The sequence below is a fragment of the Merops nubicus genome, unplaced genomic scaffold (assembly GCF_000691845.1).
Source record: "Merops nubicus isolate BGI_N331 unplaced genomic scaffold, ASM69184v1 scaffold14036, whole genome shotgun sequence".
Classification (NCBI taxonomy): domain Eukaryota; kingdom Metazoa; phylum Chordata; class Aves; order Coraciiformes; family Meropidae; genus Merops; species Merops nubicus.
This window is the reverse complement of record NW_008614989.1, coordinates 39190-53818: the sequence shown is the minus strand read 5'-3', so window position 1 is coordinate 53818 and position 14629 is coordinate 39190. Positions and strand designations below refer to the sequence as shown.

General features: G+C 42.9%; 1 protein-coding gene across 1 annotated transcript in view; it reads left to right on the top strand.

Annotated features, from left to right (window-relative positions):
• Positions 1–13826, top strand: part of GRM1 (glutamate receptor, metabotropic 1) — a gene marked incomplete at its 5' end in the record, with an annotated part of 65935 nt that extends 52109 nt beyond the window's left edge. The window contains one exon of the mRNA XM_008942399.1: positions 12989–13826. Within this exon, the coding sequence (XP_008940647.1) occupies positions 12989–13826 (838 nt within the window). The remainder of the gene's footprint in view (positions 1–12988) is intronic.
• Between the last annotated feature and the right edge of the window lie 803 nt (positions 13827–14629).

The following is a 14629-nucleotide window of genomic DNA, read 5'->3' as shown; positions in this document are numbered from 1 at the left end:
AGCAGGAATTATCTTGAAAAGACTGCCCCACAAATTACCCATTAATCCTCGGGCTGTAAAAATGGGCACGCTACCTAAATTTTTGTTAACCAGAGAAGTATAGGTGAAGTGCCATCACTGCTTACAAGGCTGGGTGGAAGAAGAGGGGATACATTGTTATAGTAAAAAATAAAAGAAAAAAAGAGAGCTACAGAGGTTTGATCACTAATTCTGAATCAGGGCTCTGCAGTATTAGCACACACTACTAATAAGACAAGGCAAGCCTACAAGGATACTTCAAACTGAATGCTTCAAAAGCATTTATTATAATTTATTCAGTTGACAATGACTTGATAATTGCAAAATAATTCACTGAAGTCTAACCCACACATGCACTACATTTCCCGTAACACTATAAATTTAATTTCAGTACAAGTTCAAATTCTACTGAAGCATGAACCTTGAGATTTAGAGCCGATTTCTGTAGTGTATATGCTGTGTATCACCATATGGGAATTGCCCTTGACCTTGACCAAAAGACAGACCACTGCTTTGATGGAGGTTGGCAGCACTTTAACAACAGCCTCCCACAGCATGAAAGTCTGGTGAGGTGCTTGAGGGTTGCATACCCTATTACATGTGATACCTGTGTTTGATTTTGGCTGGGGAGCATGACTGCAACCACAGTAAGAAAAGAGGTCACTGTTTTTTGAACACGTTAGGAAGCATTTTGGACTGCTTGAGGAAGCAGGTTCCTTTCTTGCCATAGGACGATTTCATAACAAGACCTACAGATGCCCCAAGCTTGGAGAGCAAAATGCTCTGAAGTCGCTCTGGGGATATATCTGAATAAGAAGAAATACAAGAGTGGAAACGAGGGATGCAACTAAGTAACCCAGAAGTGAGAGCAAACTGCAGTAGCTGAGGGATGATAGCTGGCAAAGCCTGTTGACTCAGAAAGACGCAGGTCCCGAGCAGTCTTCCACCTTCTGCAGGGTCCCTGAGCAAGGCTCTCCCAAGCTGTGTGCCCTCTATTGAGCACACAGCACTGCATGTGTATGAAATACCTTTAGAATCAGAGTTTTTTCTTGGATAACCAGCTGCAAGTTGCTACTTGCTTTGTAAAATTAGCTCCAGTGGCTGAATAAACTACTAATTTCTGACTTTTAACAAAGCAAGCACAGAAAGTAGAAAGCTCTTATTCTGTCAATAGATGAAGAAAACTGGAGGTCTGTAGAAATGCTGGATATTCTGTTTAATCAGAAGCTTAATGATCTCTGTAGCTTTAATAGGGTGTAGGAGAGAGAATGGTAGCTAAGTTCCTAATTATGATTGCCTTTAAATTGTCAAATCTCAGCAATCTCATTACACCTGGTAAAGAATTTAATTATTCTAGAGACTTCAAAGTGAGTAGGTTTACAAAATTGCTCAGCAGTATGTCTTATTTGTGTTTTATTCATAATAGTTCAGAAGTCATCTCAAGGCATCTACCTCTCCAAAATGGGTATGCATGTATTCTGTGTACATCACGCTGTGCTCCCGTGCTTTAGTATGTGGTGAGCAGAATGGCTTGTTTGGCTTATGAGCAGCTGTACTGTGTATGTAGTACATGCACATACCATCCGTGAATCTGTTGTTCTGAGGTAAATAGAAGTCTGGCAAGCATGCACTATGACTGTTTGATGGGGATAAATGCTGAATTTTTATTTACCTTTTTTTTTTTCCTGCAATTCAATGACTTTTTTTTTTTTTTTTTTTCAGAAATTCATTGATATATTCCATGTGCAAAAATACCTGAGATTTTTGTCAAAGCACGCGCGTGTGTGTGTGTATATTTTTATTGATATTGGGGAAGACAAATGAGAATTTGCATCTGCTTCTTAGGGCAAGGAAGAGGAGAAAAAATGGAATAGAAATTGTCTTGTGTTAATGGCCAAAACAGCAATCTGCAACACCTTTTTGAATTACCACTGCAGACAGAGCATCTAGGAAACTATACATTTAGTGTTTATCTCAATAAAGACAACACTTCCTTGGGACTAATAGAACTCAAGTTTTTTTGGTGAAAAAAAAAAAAAAAAAAGGCAGTACATATAGTGAAATCACATATAGTGAAAGATAGGGACTATTCAGCTAGAGCTCAAAAGTAAAAGAAAGGAAACATTTAGAAAAGCAGGTTAGGGACACAGGAAAAAGCAGGAGCTGAGAATATCTTAAAATCTCCATCAACAAAAACTTTTGCTGATGCCTTTGTAAATGAGAAGCAGATAAGAAAGGCAGATGGTCCTTTTTCATAATTTCACCCTGTGTCGAGAATACCACAGGAGAAGCCCCTCTGACAGCTACATGCACAGCAGCCCTTGCCATCTGGCATGTAAAGTGCATTCGGGCTCAGCAGAGGATTTTAATACCAGGAGAACCTGCATTAAACAGGACCAGTCTGGAGCCAAGGAGAAATCTATGCGGAGGCTGAGGTGACAAGAGGAGAAAAGATGGGAAAGCCCCCAGTGACCCTTAGGCATAGGTCAGGGACAGGCACCCTATTGAGTGGTATAGCCACCATGTGTGCACATGTGTATAACCACTCACTGGGTGTCTTTTTCTTTTCAATCTTCAGGAAGAGGCAGCCAGAGTTCTCGCCCACCAGCCAGTGTCCGTCGGCACATGTGCAGCTTTGAAAAATCCCACACTGCAGTGAATGTGTAAGAGAAGCTGCATGACAAAGAGTGGTTTAACCCCTTGCTTTCTCTTTCTCATTGGTTATCATATTTAATGATGGGACAAATGTGGTTCATGCCATTAAAGATGGGAAATTTGCTTATCTCCCCTGTTTCAACACAATGCCTTAATCTGATTGTCCAGATGTGATGAAGAGGACACTGAATAATTTTTTTTGCAGCTTTTACTTTTTTCTTTAAAGCCCTCAATTTTACTTGTAAATGCCTACAACTTTGCAAATACATCCTTTCTTCATACTAATTTCATCTTCTTTTTCTATTTAGCCAACACTTTTTCCTTTTTTACAGTTTTGCATGGAGACGACATTATTCTGTGTGCTTTAGACAACAATCTAGTGGCTGTCTCACAGCAAGACACCTTTGCTGTGCACAGCTCCTGCTAACTGTGCATGTTAGTGAGCTGCTGGTGCAGAGCCAGCAGAGGGAACACAGAAAACACTGGTTTGGTGGGATTCACAGAACAGGGAAATCATGCCCAGGAAAATGTAAATAAAGCCAGCAGAATCTGGCCCAGGAACAAATAGTTGCCCAAAAGTATCTTTAAACGAAAGCAGAGAATTTTTTCCTGTTATAATTTCTGAAAGATATTCCCATTCTGCATATTCTGCATTCAGTGAACAATAGAGAAGTTCAGCTCTCCAGAAACAAGATGTGCAAGTATTGCTCTCACTGAGCAAAGAAACCCAGGGGAGAAAACACATTAGCTGTTGCAGAAACAGAAAGCCCTCATTTAATTTCTTCCAGGACAGATTTATACTTGTTTCCATCTGATAAACTGCAGATGAGAAACACTCCTGCTCCCAGCCCCAGGGAGGGTTGTGCAGTGACCAGGTGGAGAGCTGCCTGGGATCCACTGAGGTAGCATTTTGAGCAGCCTTGTGTCTCTACAGCCAGAGATGCTGTTCAGCTCCTCTAATCAGCAACAAAGCATTCTAGCTCTGCACATGTCTCTGATGGTCTGTGCTATTTGTAGACAGGTAGAAATGATGTTAGTTCAATCAAATCTGCCCCTCTGATCTGCAGATCAGAAGAAATACGTACAATGCATCCTGCATTTGGAGCAGTAATGATGGTTTTACAGGGCCTCTGCAGCAACCAGAATTGCTGCCCTGAAAGGCAAACTTTCAAAAGCCTGTGTAAGGCACAGTAGAAACATTTTAGTATTAGCTTCCAGTACAACAACAATATGCCCTTCTTTTCTGATCTGGAACAAGTGCTATAGATTCCTAGGGCACAGACCACCAATTGTGTGTCTGGAAAGGCTGCTGATGAAATGGGAGTCCAATACAGGCGTACCATTAGGAGGCAAACACGAATACAACAACAGATTATATTCAAAAAGCATGGGCACAAGCTGTAAAACTCCTGAGCACAGTGAAGGCTGAATCTCCCGCTTTTTGCATGACAACATTTGGGATTTTTTTTTTCAGTTTGGAAAAAAAAATCCCCATTCACATGAATTGCTGTGAAACATCCCTGGTGAGACTCCAACCAGTCAATGGGACTTCAAACACCTGTGGCAGCTGCACAGATAAAAAAGGCTTTAAAATGCATCAGAGATTTTCAGACCTACTGAGCACGAAGATTGCTATTTTGGCTTCTCTGCCTGCCCCTACTCCTCAGGCTTCCCTCTCCTTCCAGCTAGGGCTGATGCTTTCAGAGGCCTGGCAGTGCTGCACTGTGTCCATGGGAAGGGCACCTTCTCCATCAGCAACTGATGCCTGAGTTCCCTGTGGCCATGCAGCCCTGGCTGAGCAGTAGGCATGTGTCCATCATACCATCAGATGCTCATCACCACCACCTGGCATCATGCCTGAGTCTTGGTGACCAGAACTACAGCAATTTGCAAGTCTGGATTTTCCTGAGGAAGCCCTGTTCCACTACCTTGATGTGCTAGAAATCACCTCTCTGGCAATTACAGTTTCCCTCGCCTTCCAGTTGCAAAGAATTATATGTAGCAAACTGAAACTCTTTTGTGTTTTGATATACATGATACTTAGCACCAGTTATTGTGCTAGTGTTGTTCTCCATTCTCCATATGATCCTGCAGATGGTCAGAAATGCCGAATCATGAGAATATAGAATCATAAAAATTTAGTCTCATATTAAAAAACTCAGACACAACAGCTTTCAGTTCAGGACTTTTCTTCTGAAACTGCACATTTGTTACCATGGAAACTTTCAGATACACCCAGAAAACCCACAGGCTTTACTAGCTTCTTTATCTACTGCAGCATATTAGGGAGTGCTGTATATCACAAATGAGAGGCCTCATGACTAAGCTTCCTGTGGCAAATGGGTTAAGTTTGCACTCAAAACACTGCCATTTTCAGTTTTCAGGTTCTGTTTGCTGTGGTCGTTTTTGAGCCTGTCTGAATAAATGCTTGAGTTCAGGTATTCTTATTGGCTGCACTGTCGTATACATTTATTCAAATGTGCAGCATGAGACACATTCTTCAGATAACATAGATATGCTTCTCCATTGATATCAGAGGATCTATGATGATTTACATCATGCTTTTTCCATGCACTGACTTCAAAGTCCTCTATAAAAATTAAAAAGATGATCCAACAGAATACATTTGTTCTGAATATTTGGGGGGGTTTACTTAATTTAAAAAAAAAAATTATGCACTATTAAGAGCACTTTTTAATTTCACTCTGACTTGCAGGTTTCTGATCCTCATTTCTTGAACACTGGAAGTGTTTTCTTGCTATTTGGCGTGAACTGTTTATCATCCTGAACTTTGTATTATCTATTAGATTAAGTTTTTTCCTCCAAGAAACACATAAGTAGCTGTTTGATATTCTCAAAATACTTAATGGGCACACCGGCGAACTAAAGTTTCCTCACAACAATTAGATGGATGACTGAAATGTGACATGGCTTCTATACTTCAGATGAGATAAAAATTTATAATAGTGATTGCAGTTAGTAGTCAGCCCTTTATACACATTATAACTGTAATATTCTCAAACTTTTGTTCAGCTATCTCAGTAAGATCTGTGATACATGCTAAAGTTGTAGGACTTCAACTATGTCAAAGTATTGCAGTGAGCATCTCTCTCACCTGCCCTGAATTTACAGTTGTATAAAAGTGCCTATGTAAATATATATAACTGGTAAGTCCCTAAGTGAACACATTTATTTATTTAGGGATGTTTGGCTATATCTGAGCTGGATTTGGGAGTAACTCCTTGTCTCTAAGGCCAGGTATGAGCCTAGCAGCAACCCAGTTCAACAGTAGCACAAGTGTAAAGTGTGTGACTCCACTCCCATCTCCTGCTTTTCCTGTCTGGGTACCCAGGGCATAAGGACCCAGGGATCTGACCCCTGAGGACCCCTGAGGGTCTGACCCCAACCTGGAGATCCTATGGATGGAAACCAAGATCATGTCACAGGGTACTCAGGCTAAACATAGCTACTGCATCTACTCTACAGACTGTAAAATAGTAACATTTCAATTTTAAAAAAGAAAAAAAATAATAAAAAAAAATCAGTTATCAATAGGGTCAATGTACGTTAGAAAGCCTATATGTAGCTCAGATCAAAGTAATATTCTTTCTTATAAGCCCTTTTCAAGTACTGAATGGTTGTAGCTAATGTTTCCCCAGAGCCTTCTCTTCTCCAGGCTGAACAACCCCATTTCTCTCAGCCTTTCTTCACAGGAGAGGTGTTCTAGGCCTCTGATCATTTTTGTGGCCCTCCCCGGACCTGCTGCAGCAGGTCCATGTCTTTATTGTGCTGAGGCCTCCACAGCTGGACACAGTACTCCTGGTGGAGTCTCACCAGAGCAGAGTAGAGGGTGAGAATCACCTCCCTTGACCTGCTGGCCATACTGCTCTTCATGCTGCCAAGGAGATGGCTGGCTTTCTGAGCTGCAAGTGCATATTGCTAGGTCATGTCCATCTTTCCATCTACCAGTACTCCCAAGTCTTTCTCCGCAGACTGTTCTCAATCCCATCATCCCCGAGCCTGTATTGCTATTGAGGGCTGCCCTGACTCAGCTGCAGCACTTGGCCTTGTTGAACCTCATGAGGTTCACATGGGCCCACTTCTCAAGTTTGTTTAGGTCCCTCTGGATGACATCCCACCCATTAGTCATATCAGCTGCACCACTCAGCTTGGTGTCATCATAATGAAGGAAATGAACAGGTTAGGCTTACTTGACATAAGCCAAGTGGCAAGACAGAGTGTTGGAAAGGCGGCTCTGGGCTTGGACTCACTCACAACAACCCCAAGTCTCATCAGGTTCTGCCCTTGCAAGACAACTTGACAGTGTTATGTTTTCCTGTATTTTGTGTAGAAGTTTCTGACACATTTAAAGCTGCTCTCTAATTTACATAGAAAATAATTTCCCATGCCCAAGGCAGTTTTGTCCCAAAATAAAGGGAAGGGAACAACAAGGTAAAGTTAGTTCGGTAATTTAAACTTCCAGAAACACAAGTGGGAGGTTAAAATTTGCTCTAATTATACAGCACCACAGAAAGCATTGGAGCCACACCGTGAGAAGAGTTGTAAGGTCCTCTTATCACCAACACAGAGATTATAGTGTAAATGGACTAAGGCTGAAATTGGTTTGCAATTAATTTTTCTTTTAGGTGACAATATGAAGCAAAAAGACCTGAGCATACACCAGATAGGGACTGTGGTCAATGATCACTCCCTCATTCTTGGGTGAGCCACAAGGAAGGTTAACCTGGGTTAATAAAAGAGATGAGTCCTGAGAAGTAAAGCTCTAAAACTGGGCTTGCAAGAACATGCTAAGCAGCAAGGCTTGTTCTGCTAATGGGCGGCACGGCTGACTGCTGCAGCTCTGAGAGGAGGGTCCCGTTTTGCACAGGGAGATATCACTACCCTGAATTAAAACCAGTTTACTCTCTTAATCAAATTTCATATCTCGCTGGCCTTACTGAAATAGAGACAATAATGAAAGAGACCTTGGGGATACCAGCAAAGCACCTGCAATACGCTACAGTGCAGGTACAAGCCTTAAATTTTAAGATGGTTACCTTTAGTCCTGGAAACAGTGAGGCCACAGTGGGACAGAGCTTTGTTCAGACTCATTACCACTTCTTATGTAACTACAGGGTTGGAGAAAGCTTGTAGATGGCTAACTGCCTTTCTGTGGGCAGGGCAGAAATTTCTCTGCTGGCTTCCCTGGGAGTGCAGCCATCAGCAGGTGCTGTTTGGGCCAAGAAAGCTTTTGTCTAATGCATAACTTTTGGATAGGGCCTTTGCTTTGCTCTGCTTCCCTGCTGTCTCCCATGGCTGGCCATCTCTGTGTAAGTGCACAGGGACAGCCCTGCGCATGCTGCTTTCTGGAGCACAGTTGTCATGTGGCCAGTGGCTGTGCCCCTCTGTGGAAAGTGGGAGCATCACTAGTTGGCTGGGCAGTACCCAACATGACCTTGTCTGGTTGATGATAAGGTAGTTCAGGGTTTGGTCTGCATCTGACTTTTGCTGACAAAGTTGATAGGCCCCTCTCAGGTTACATTTAATGTTCATTCCTAAGATTTTATCTTCACAGAAGGGAGAGCTAGGTTATCCCAATACTTCCTACTGGCTGTGGCATTTTGGTTACTATAGTGACTACAAGGAGGTAGGTTTGGTTGAAGCATCAGTCTGACAATGAAATAGAGGGAACATATATCATTTATCCTATAACCTCTTTGATTGGTTAATTGCCACTGCTGCTTTGAAAAAAAAACAGCCTTATATCATAAAACTGTGCCCTGAATCGTGTCCAGCATCACCAGGCCTGGCTCAAATGACTGTATCCCTCATCTCAGCAAGTTTAAGATTCTCCCTCAGCTCATGGCAACTTGGAGAAGACAATAGCCCAGAGCCCTGGCATCTTAAATAGATGAAGCAGGGGATGAACTATAACAGATCAAGGAATGTCCCTTCCTTTTTAATTGGAAGGGCTCTTTTTCAAGCACTTTGTCTGACTGCATCTCCAGCTGTTTCGCTCTGACACTGGCAAGCACTACACCAGATCAGGACTCATTTCCCAGCTTGTCAGTTCCTAAAGCTAACTTTGTCAGAGCACATATCGCTCTGCTGAACTATTTCATGTAGTGTCAATGAGAGATTGCTATTCATAGTGTTCAAGGCAAAAAAGGTGAAAATTCAGACACACAGGACTGAAATTTCATCTGCTTCTCTGTGCTCTGGATCTCAGGTTATAGCTTCACTAGTAAAAGGATCAGAGTTGCACACCTTAGACCACTGGGACAATCATCTTCCACCTTAGGAGCATTCAGCCTTTAAGACGTCAAGAAACCTTTGCTGTCCAATGTCTAAAGAAAGACATCTTCAGGACATTGCAGTGTGGGGAGGTGTGACCTCTTGGGGGGTGTTCAGATTTCACATTGCTCCAAGGAAGCCGACAAGGTCAGATCCTCCAGGCACTGGCAGGAGCAGGAATATGTTCTTGGCCTGTGACTGGACTTTAGTCGGAGGCACTCATAGTCACAAGCAGAAGCAGGGTTTGAGGCTGCTGGAGACAGTTACCAATGAACAGTGACCCATCTAACAAGCTGTAGGCATGCACTACAACTGGACAAGGGTATTTTGGATCACATTCTCAGATCTGGGTACATCAATTCTTTCAAAGATCTTCTGCAACTACATATTAAGGTCCTGAAGTTGTTTGCAGGCTTGTTTAGTGCCTATAATCATCTGCTGAAGGTATCTGAAAATGACTGCCTCAGAGTCATGCAGAGAGAACTCTGTAAAGATCAGTTTATGTATTAAAATCAACACTTTGAATTGCCAAAAATAGCGACAGATCTGCTCATGAAACTAATAAAAATCCACACAAGTAATACGTCTATTCCCCCAAAATACAAAAATCCTAAACAAAGCTGTGGCAAAAATTGAGAAACAGCAGCTAAATTCAATGTACAACCTGGCCTATAAAGCAAAAGCAAACCCATTTTACATGTTGATAGGGTATCCAAGAACCTGTCTGAACATTTAGGCTAGATGCAAGGATCTGACAAAACAGTAATTGCAGTGTCACACTGGGTATACACAACTACAAACATGAAGATCCCTTGAGACTTCAAGGAGTTCGTTTCTAGGCAATAAGCATGAAGTCTAAATCCTATGGGAAACTGTACAAAGGAGAGAGGAAGTTTGGAAAGGTAAATAAATACATGTTGGACATGAAATGGGTAACAGTCCTATTGATAAAAGCAAGAAAACACCAGTTAGTCCCACCTCATCACTGTCCAGTTGAACATCACATTTTCAATACCCCAGCGGTGATCTGGCTGGGTGCCCTCTTGCCCTTGTGTAGAAAAATCGTCCTTTCTCCCATTATACCAAAGAGATTATTTGGATCTTCACTTTCTCCCACGGATGTTTCCTTCAAAAAAGAAGGTGACAATCACTTAGTGAATGGTGACCATGCAGTTAGGATTGTCATCATCACTTTGTACGAGTGGGTTGACTCTTAACTCACTGAGACCCAGTTGAGATCTAAGCTTTTTCAGCCCCATCATCACTTTTTGTCTAAATGTTGATTAATGCCATCCAAGATGGCTAGTCTTTGTTCCAGGCTAGCAACTGTTTTTCTTGCATGTTGTTAATTCTGCCTGACTATGTCAATCTTGGTGTGACTCCCTAGCAGCTGGCCAGCAAGACAGAGCCCAGGTCTATGACAACCTTGTTATGCTGTCTCAAATGTGACTCATTAACAGACTAATGGTGTGTGGACAAAGCAAGGAGAGCAAGTTGAGGGAAAGGGCTAGAAGAAGAGACCGAAGAGAACAGTAACAGAAAAGAGAGACTTCCCCGTGGAACTCACCAGACTGACCCCATAGAGAGCCACTGCTGCTGTAAAGCTATTTGTCAGAAGGCCATCAGAGCCATGAGCAGTAGGGTCCATGCACCAGCTCTCCCGACAGAGCACGTCAGTACCAGACAAATCCTGATGATGCAGTCTCTTCACCTTGGAGTATTGCAGTTCCCGCACAGTTTGAATTAAGCACAACCATTGACGTGGGCTCTATCAGGTACATTTTAGAGAGGGCTACAGAAGAAAGAAGTCAGAAGAGCAGAATTTGAGAGCAAGGGGGAGGAAGATATGAAGACAGAGATAGCGAGTTCCTTAAAATAGCAGAGCTTGCTTTTGAGGTAAAATATAAAATCTTGGGAACAAAATGAGATAGAGACTAAACAGATGGTATGAGGAGGGGTTCAAAAGCAAGATGACACACCAGAACTAGATATGAAGAAGTACATGATGCAGAGTGCTGTTAGCATAAGAGACAGCAGATAATCAGCATGATTTTTTTTTTAAAAAAAAAAAAAAACTTTCTGGTATTTGTAAGCTCTAGCATCAGCAAAATACTGTATCTGCGCATTTTACTTACTTTTCTCTCTACAAGAAGGGACTTGTTTTGAAGTTAAAGCAGATGAAATGTGTCTCTGTGTGAAGAGTTTGTAGATCTTGGTATGTTAAAATATTACTTTAAAAATCTTTCATGCCCAACAGTTACATTCATTTGCTTATCTCTATAGCACTTAAAAAAAAAAAAAAAAGTCATATCATCAGGAATGCTTCTAAACTTTCATTCTCATCTTTTCATATCACTGCTGTTGAGAGGTTTCATTCTTCAGCTGGGAACCTGGTTGTTTTTTCCTTTTAGGTTGAAGTTCTAAATCCAAACAGCTACAGGTCCTACCAACTGCACGCTTTAAGGAGTTACAAAATTTTTTAGTTCGGCCCTTTCTTGTGAGCCAGTTCCCACAGAGGTGATGAGTCACAGGTCCAGTGTTCAGATCCTGGAGCTGGAGATAAACTTCCAGCTTGGATCCACCTCAAATTCCTTTTTTCTTTTTTTTTTTTTTTTTTCTCTCCAGCAACATTTACTGCTCAAATAAAGAAATGCCACATTGTCATGGACGTTTCTTTTCTGTACGTTATCCATGTTGTACCAGTTTCTTCCAGCTGTGACAAAGTCAGTCGATTTTCTTTTTCACAAAATTCAATGGGTAATTTTTACTCCTTGACAAAGTGAAGCACAGGAATCTGAGCAAGGAAAAGCGAAATACTGAGAACGATGTTGCAGGCTATATGTAAAGGAAGCAACCTCCCCAGGTGTGTGCAGTAGCAGGAGGCAACGCTGCTGTACCAGCCTCCCGCCCAGATTGCCTCCCACCTGCACTGCAGTCACAATCTGAAGTATAATCCTTTGTTTACCTCTGCTCCCTGAAGGTTGAAACCCTAAGATAAGGTTGCTTTGCATAAATTGTCTCAGCATTTATTTCAGTCTCTGGTTTCCACCCAGGTGATATATTATTTGTAAATTATCTCTACTGCCTGACCTGCAATTAAACAATTGCTTAGTCCTCTTAAGCACCACTCAGCTCCCTGTCCCACCAGCTGCTGAGATGTCACTCTGCTTTGAGTTCTGCTCCTCGTAAAGCTACAGGGAAATGCAAAAAAAACTGCAGTTCTTCAGGAACAAACCTGACCCTCAGGTCCCCACCCTGCCAAACAGCCCAGCACTTTCATGGGATCCAGCCCACATGCAGAGTTGGAGGGTTCAGCTCTACATGATCATGTTGCTGCTTGTTCCTCCACCCACACAAACCAACAGTTTTCAATCCCAGCATTTTATGCTGTAAATAATAGTTGCTTGGGAAGAAATGCAGTTGCCTCCTACCTGATGGAGTCCCTGGGACTCCTTAATTTCTGTAATACCTAATTGGTTCCTTAGTGCAAAAGAGGGCCAGAGGATAAAAAGGAACAGAGAGGTTAGCAACAATTCCTCTCTCTACACAGAGTGGAAAAGCCTAAGGCTGTGGGTTGTTTTTCTTCCAGTAGTTTGGAAATATCTACTATATGGTGTAAATCAGGCTTAATTAAAGCCCTTCCTGTGACTTGCTTCCCCTTTTTTCTCTCCCCCCCCTGCCAGGTGCTCTGGTGAGCACACCTAGATACAGAAAGACATAGCTAAAGTCCTTGAAACATAACCAGCCCTCACAAAGCCTTTCCCCCTGGGATAGGCTTTCCAGGCTGGCTGTAGGGTGGGTAACCAGCAGGGAGTAATCACCTCTGGATGGAAATCACAGCAACTGCTGATGTTAAAAGACATTGTTGTTTCCTTCAGTAGTATCTCTGGGAGGACATGAAGTATGGAGTGGGTGGGAGGGCTTATTAATGAGGTGAAGCAATCAGTATTTTTGTAGGCTTATTTGTTATACTGTCTGTGTAATGTAAATAAAAATAAACCCATCTTTATTTTATTCATAGTTCTAATGGAAAGTCTGTGTCATGGTCTGAACCAGGTGGAAGACAAACTCCCAAGGGGGAACACACATGGCACAGACTCTCAGTGCATGTGAAGAACCAGGAGACAGGGTGCAATCAGACAGCGGTGATCAAACCCCTCACTACAAGCTGCCATGGCCAAAATGAGAGCCTGACTTCTACTGACATCAGCAGTAAAACTTTGTGCAACGTGGTGGAGGAAGAAAATAGAGAGCCCGTTCACCTCAACCAGCCTGGCAGCCCCTCCATGGTGGTGCACAGGCGGGTGGCGACAACCCCCCCCCTGCAGGACACATCGGAGGAGACCCAACTTTTCTTGCCCGAGCAGCCCCCCAAGACGCTGCCCCTGCAGTCACAGTCTCTCATGGACCAGCTGCAAGGAGTTGTCAACAAGTTTGCCACTGGCATCCCCGATTTCAACGCCATCCTCCCTGCGACCAGCTCAGGGAACGGCGTGCGGCCACTCTACCAGCCCCCTCCGCTGCAGCAGCAGCCACTGCTGCCTCTCCAGGTGGCCTCCTTCAGTGAGGACACCCTGTCTCCTCCAGCTGAGGAAGCAGAAAGTGAGAAGCTGAAGCTCATTCAGGGATACATCTATGAGAAAAACCCAGAAGAGGAGAACGAGGAGCCGGCAACCAGCAAACTGACTCTGGAAGACTCTCCGGCACTGACGCCTCCGTCCCCTTTCCGGGATTCGGTGGCTTCGGGCAGCTCCGTGCCTAGCTCCCCTGTCTCAGAGTCAGTGCTCTGCACCCCCCCAGATGTGACCTATGCCTCTGTCATCCTGAGGGATTATAAGCAAAGCTCATCGACCCTGTAGACGCTGCAAGAGACATGGCAAAAAGGACTTTGGCAGCTGACCACTGGGAGGTCCTGGGGAGACAAGTCCCCCTAGGGCTGGTGGGAGGAAGAGTAAAGAACAGTAACATATGATAGGGCAAAAACTTCATCCTGCACTTAAGAAAATGAAAGGGAAGAAAAAGAAAAAAATAAATAATTCTGAGGGCTCAAAATTCTCTAGCTATTAAAAATAAAACTACTTTACTTTGAGAAAATGATAGGAAACCTTAACAAAGCACAAATCCAAGAGACAACTTCTATAGCAAAAAAAAAAAAAAAATTAATAAACACACAGGAAAAAACCCCACATGATCACACTTAGTCACACCTTCTCTTGGCAATGCTTGAAAAGGATTCTGGGAAGTGTGACCTGGGGAAGGCATTAGCACGTGTCATGACTGCAGTCTGTCTGCGATGGAAGTGACGCACCCAGGAACTGGAAGGGTGCAGTGTGGTGAGGAGGAATGAAGCTACTTCTGTGAGACATATATGCAGAAATGGTTTTTTCCTGATTTCCATAAATGGTATAACTGTGTAATGTGTGTTTGGGGGAGAGGAGCTGAGACGATGTGAAAGCACATGGAGCTTACTGACTTTTGCCTGAGCATTTTGTTCTTTATACTAGGCTGCTTTTTGGGGGATTTGGGCTTCTTTTAACACTGATTGTGAACAGAGTGAGCAACTTGATTAAGTTAAGACTCAAGAGGTTTCTGAAGAAAACCCTTGCTGTAGTGTTTGTAATATGGTAAGGACTTAGAAAAACTGCCCTTTTGTATAAGATTG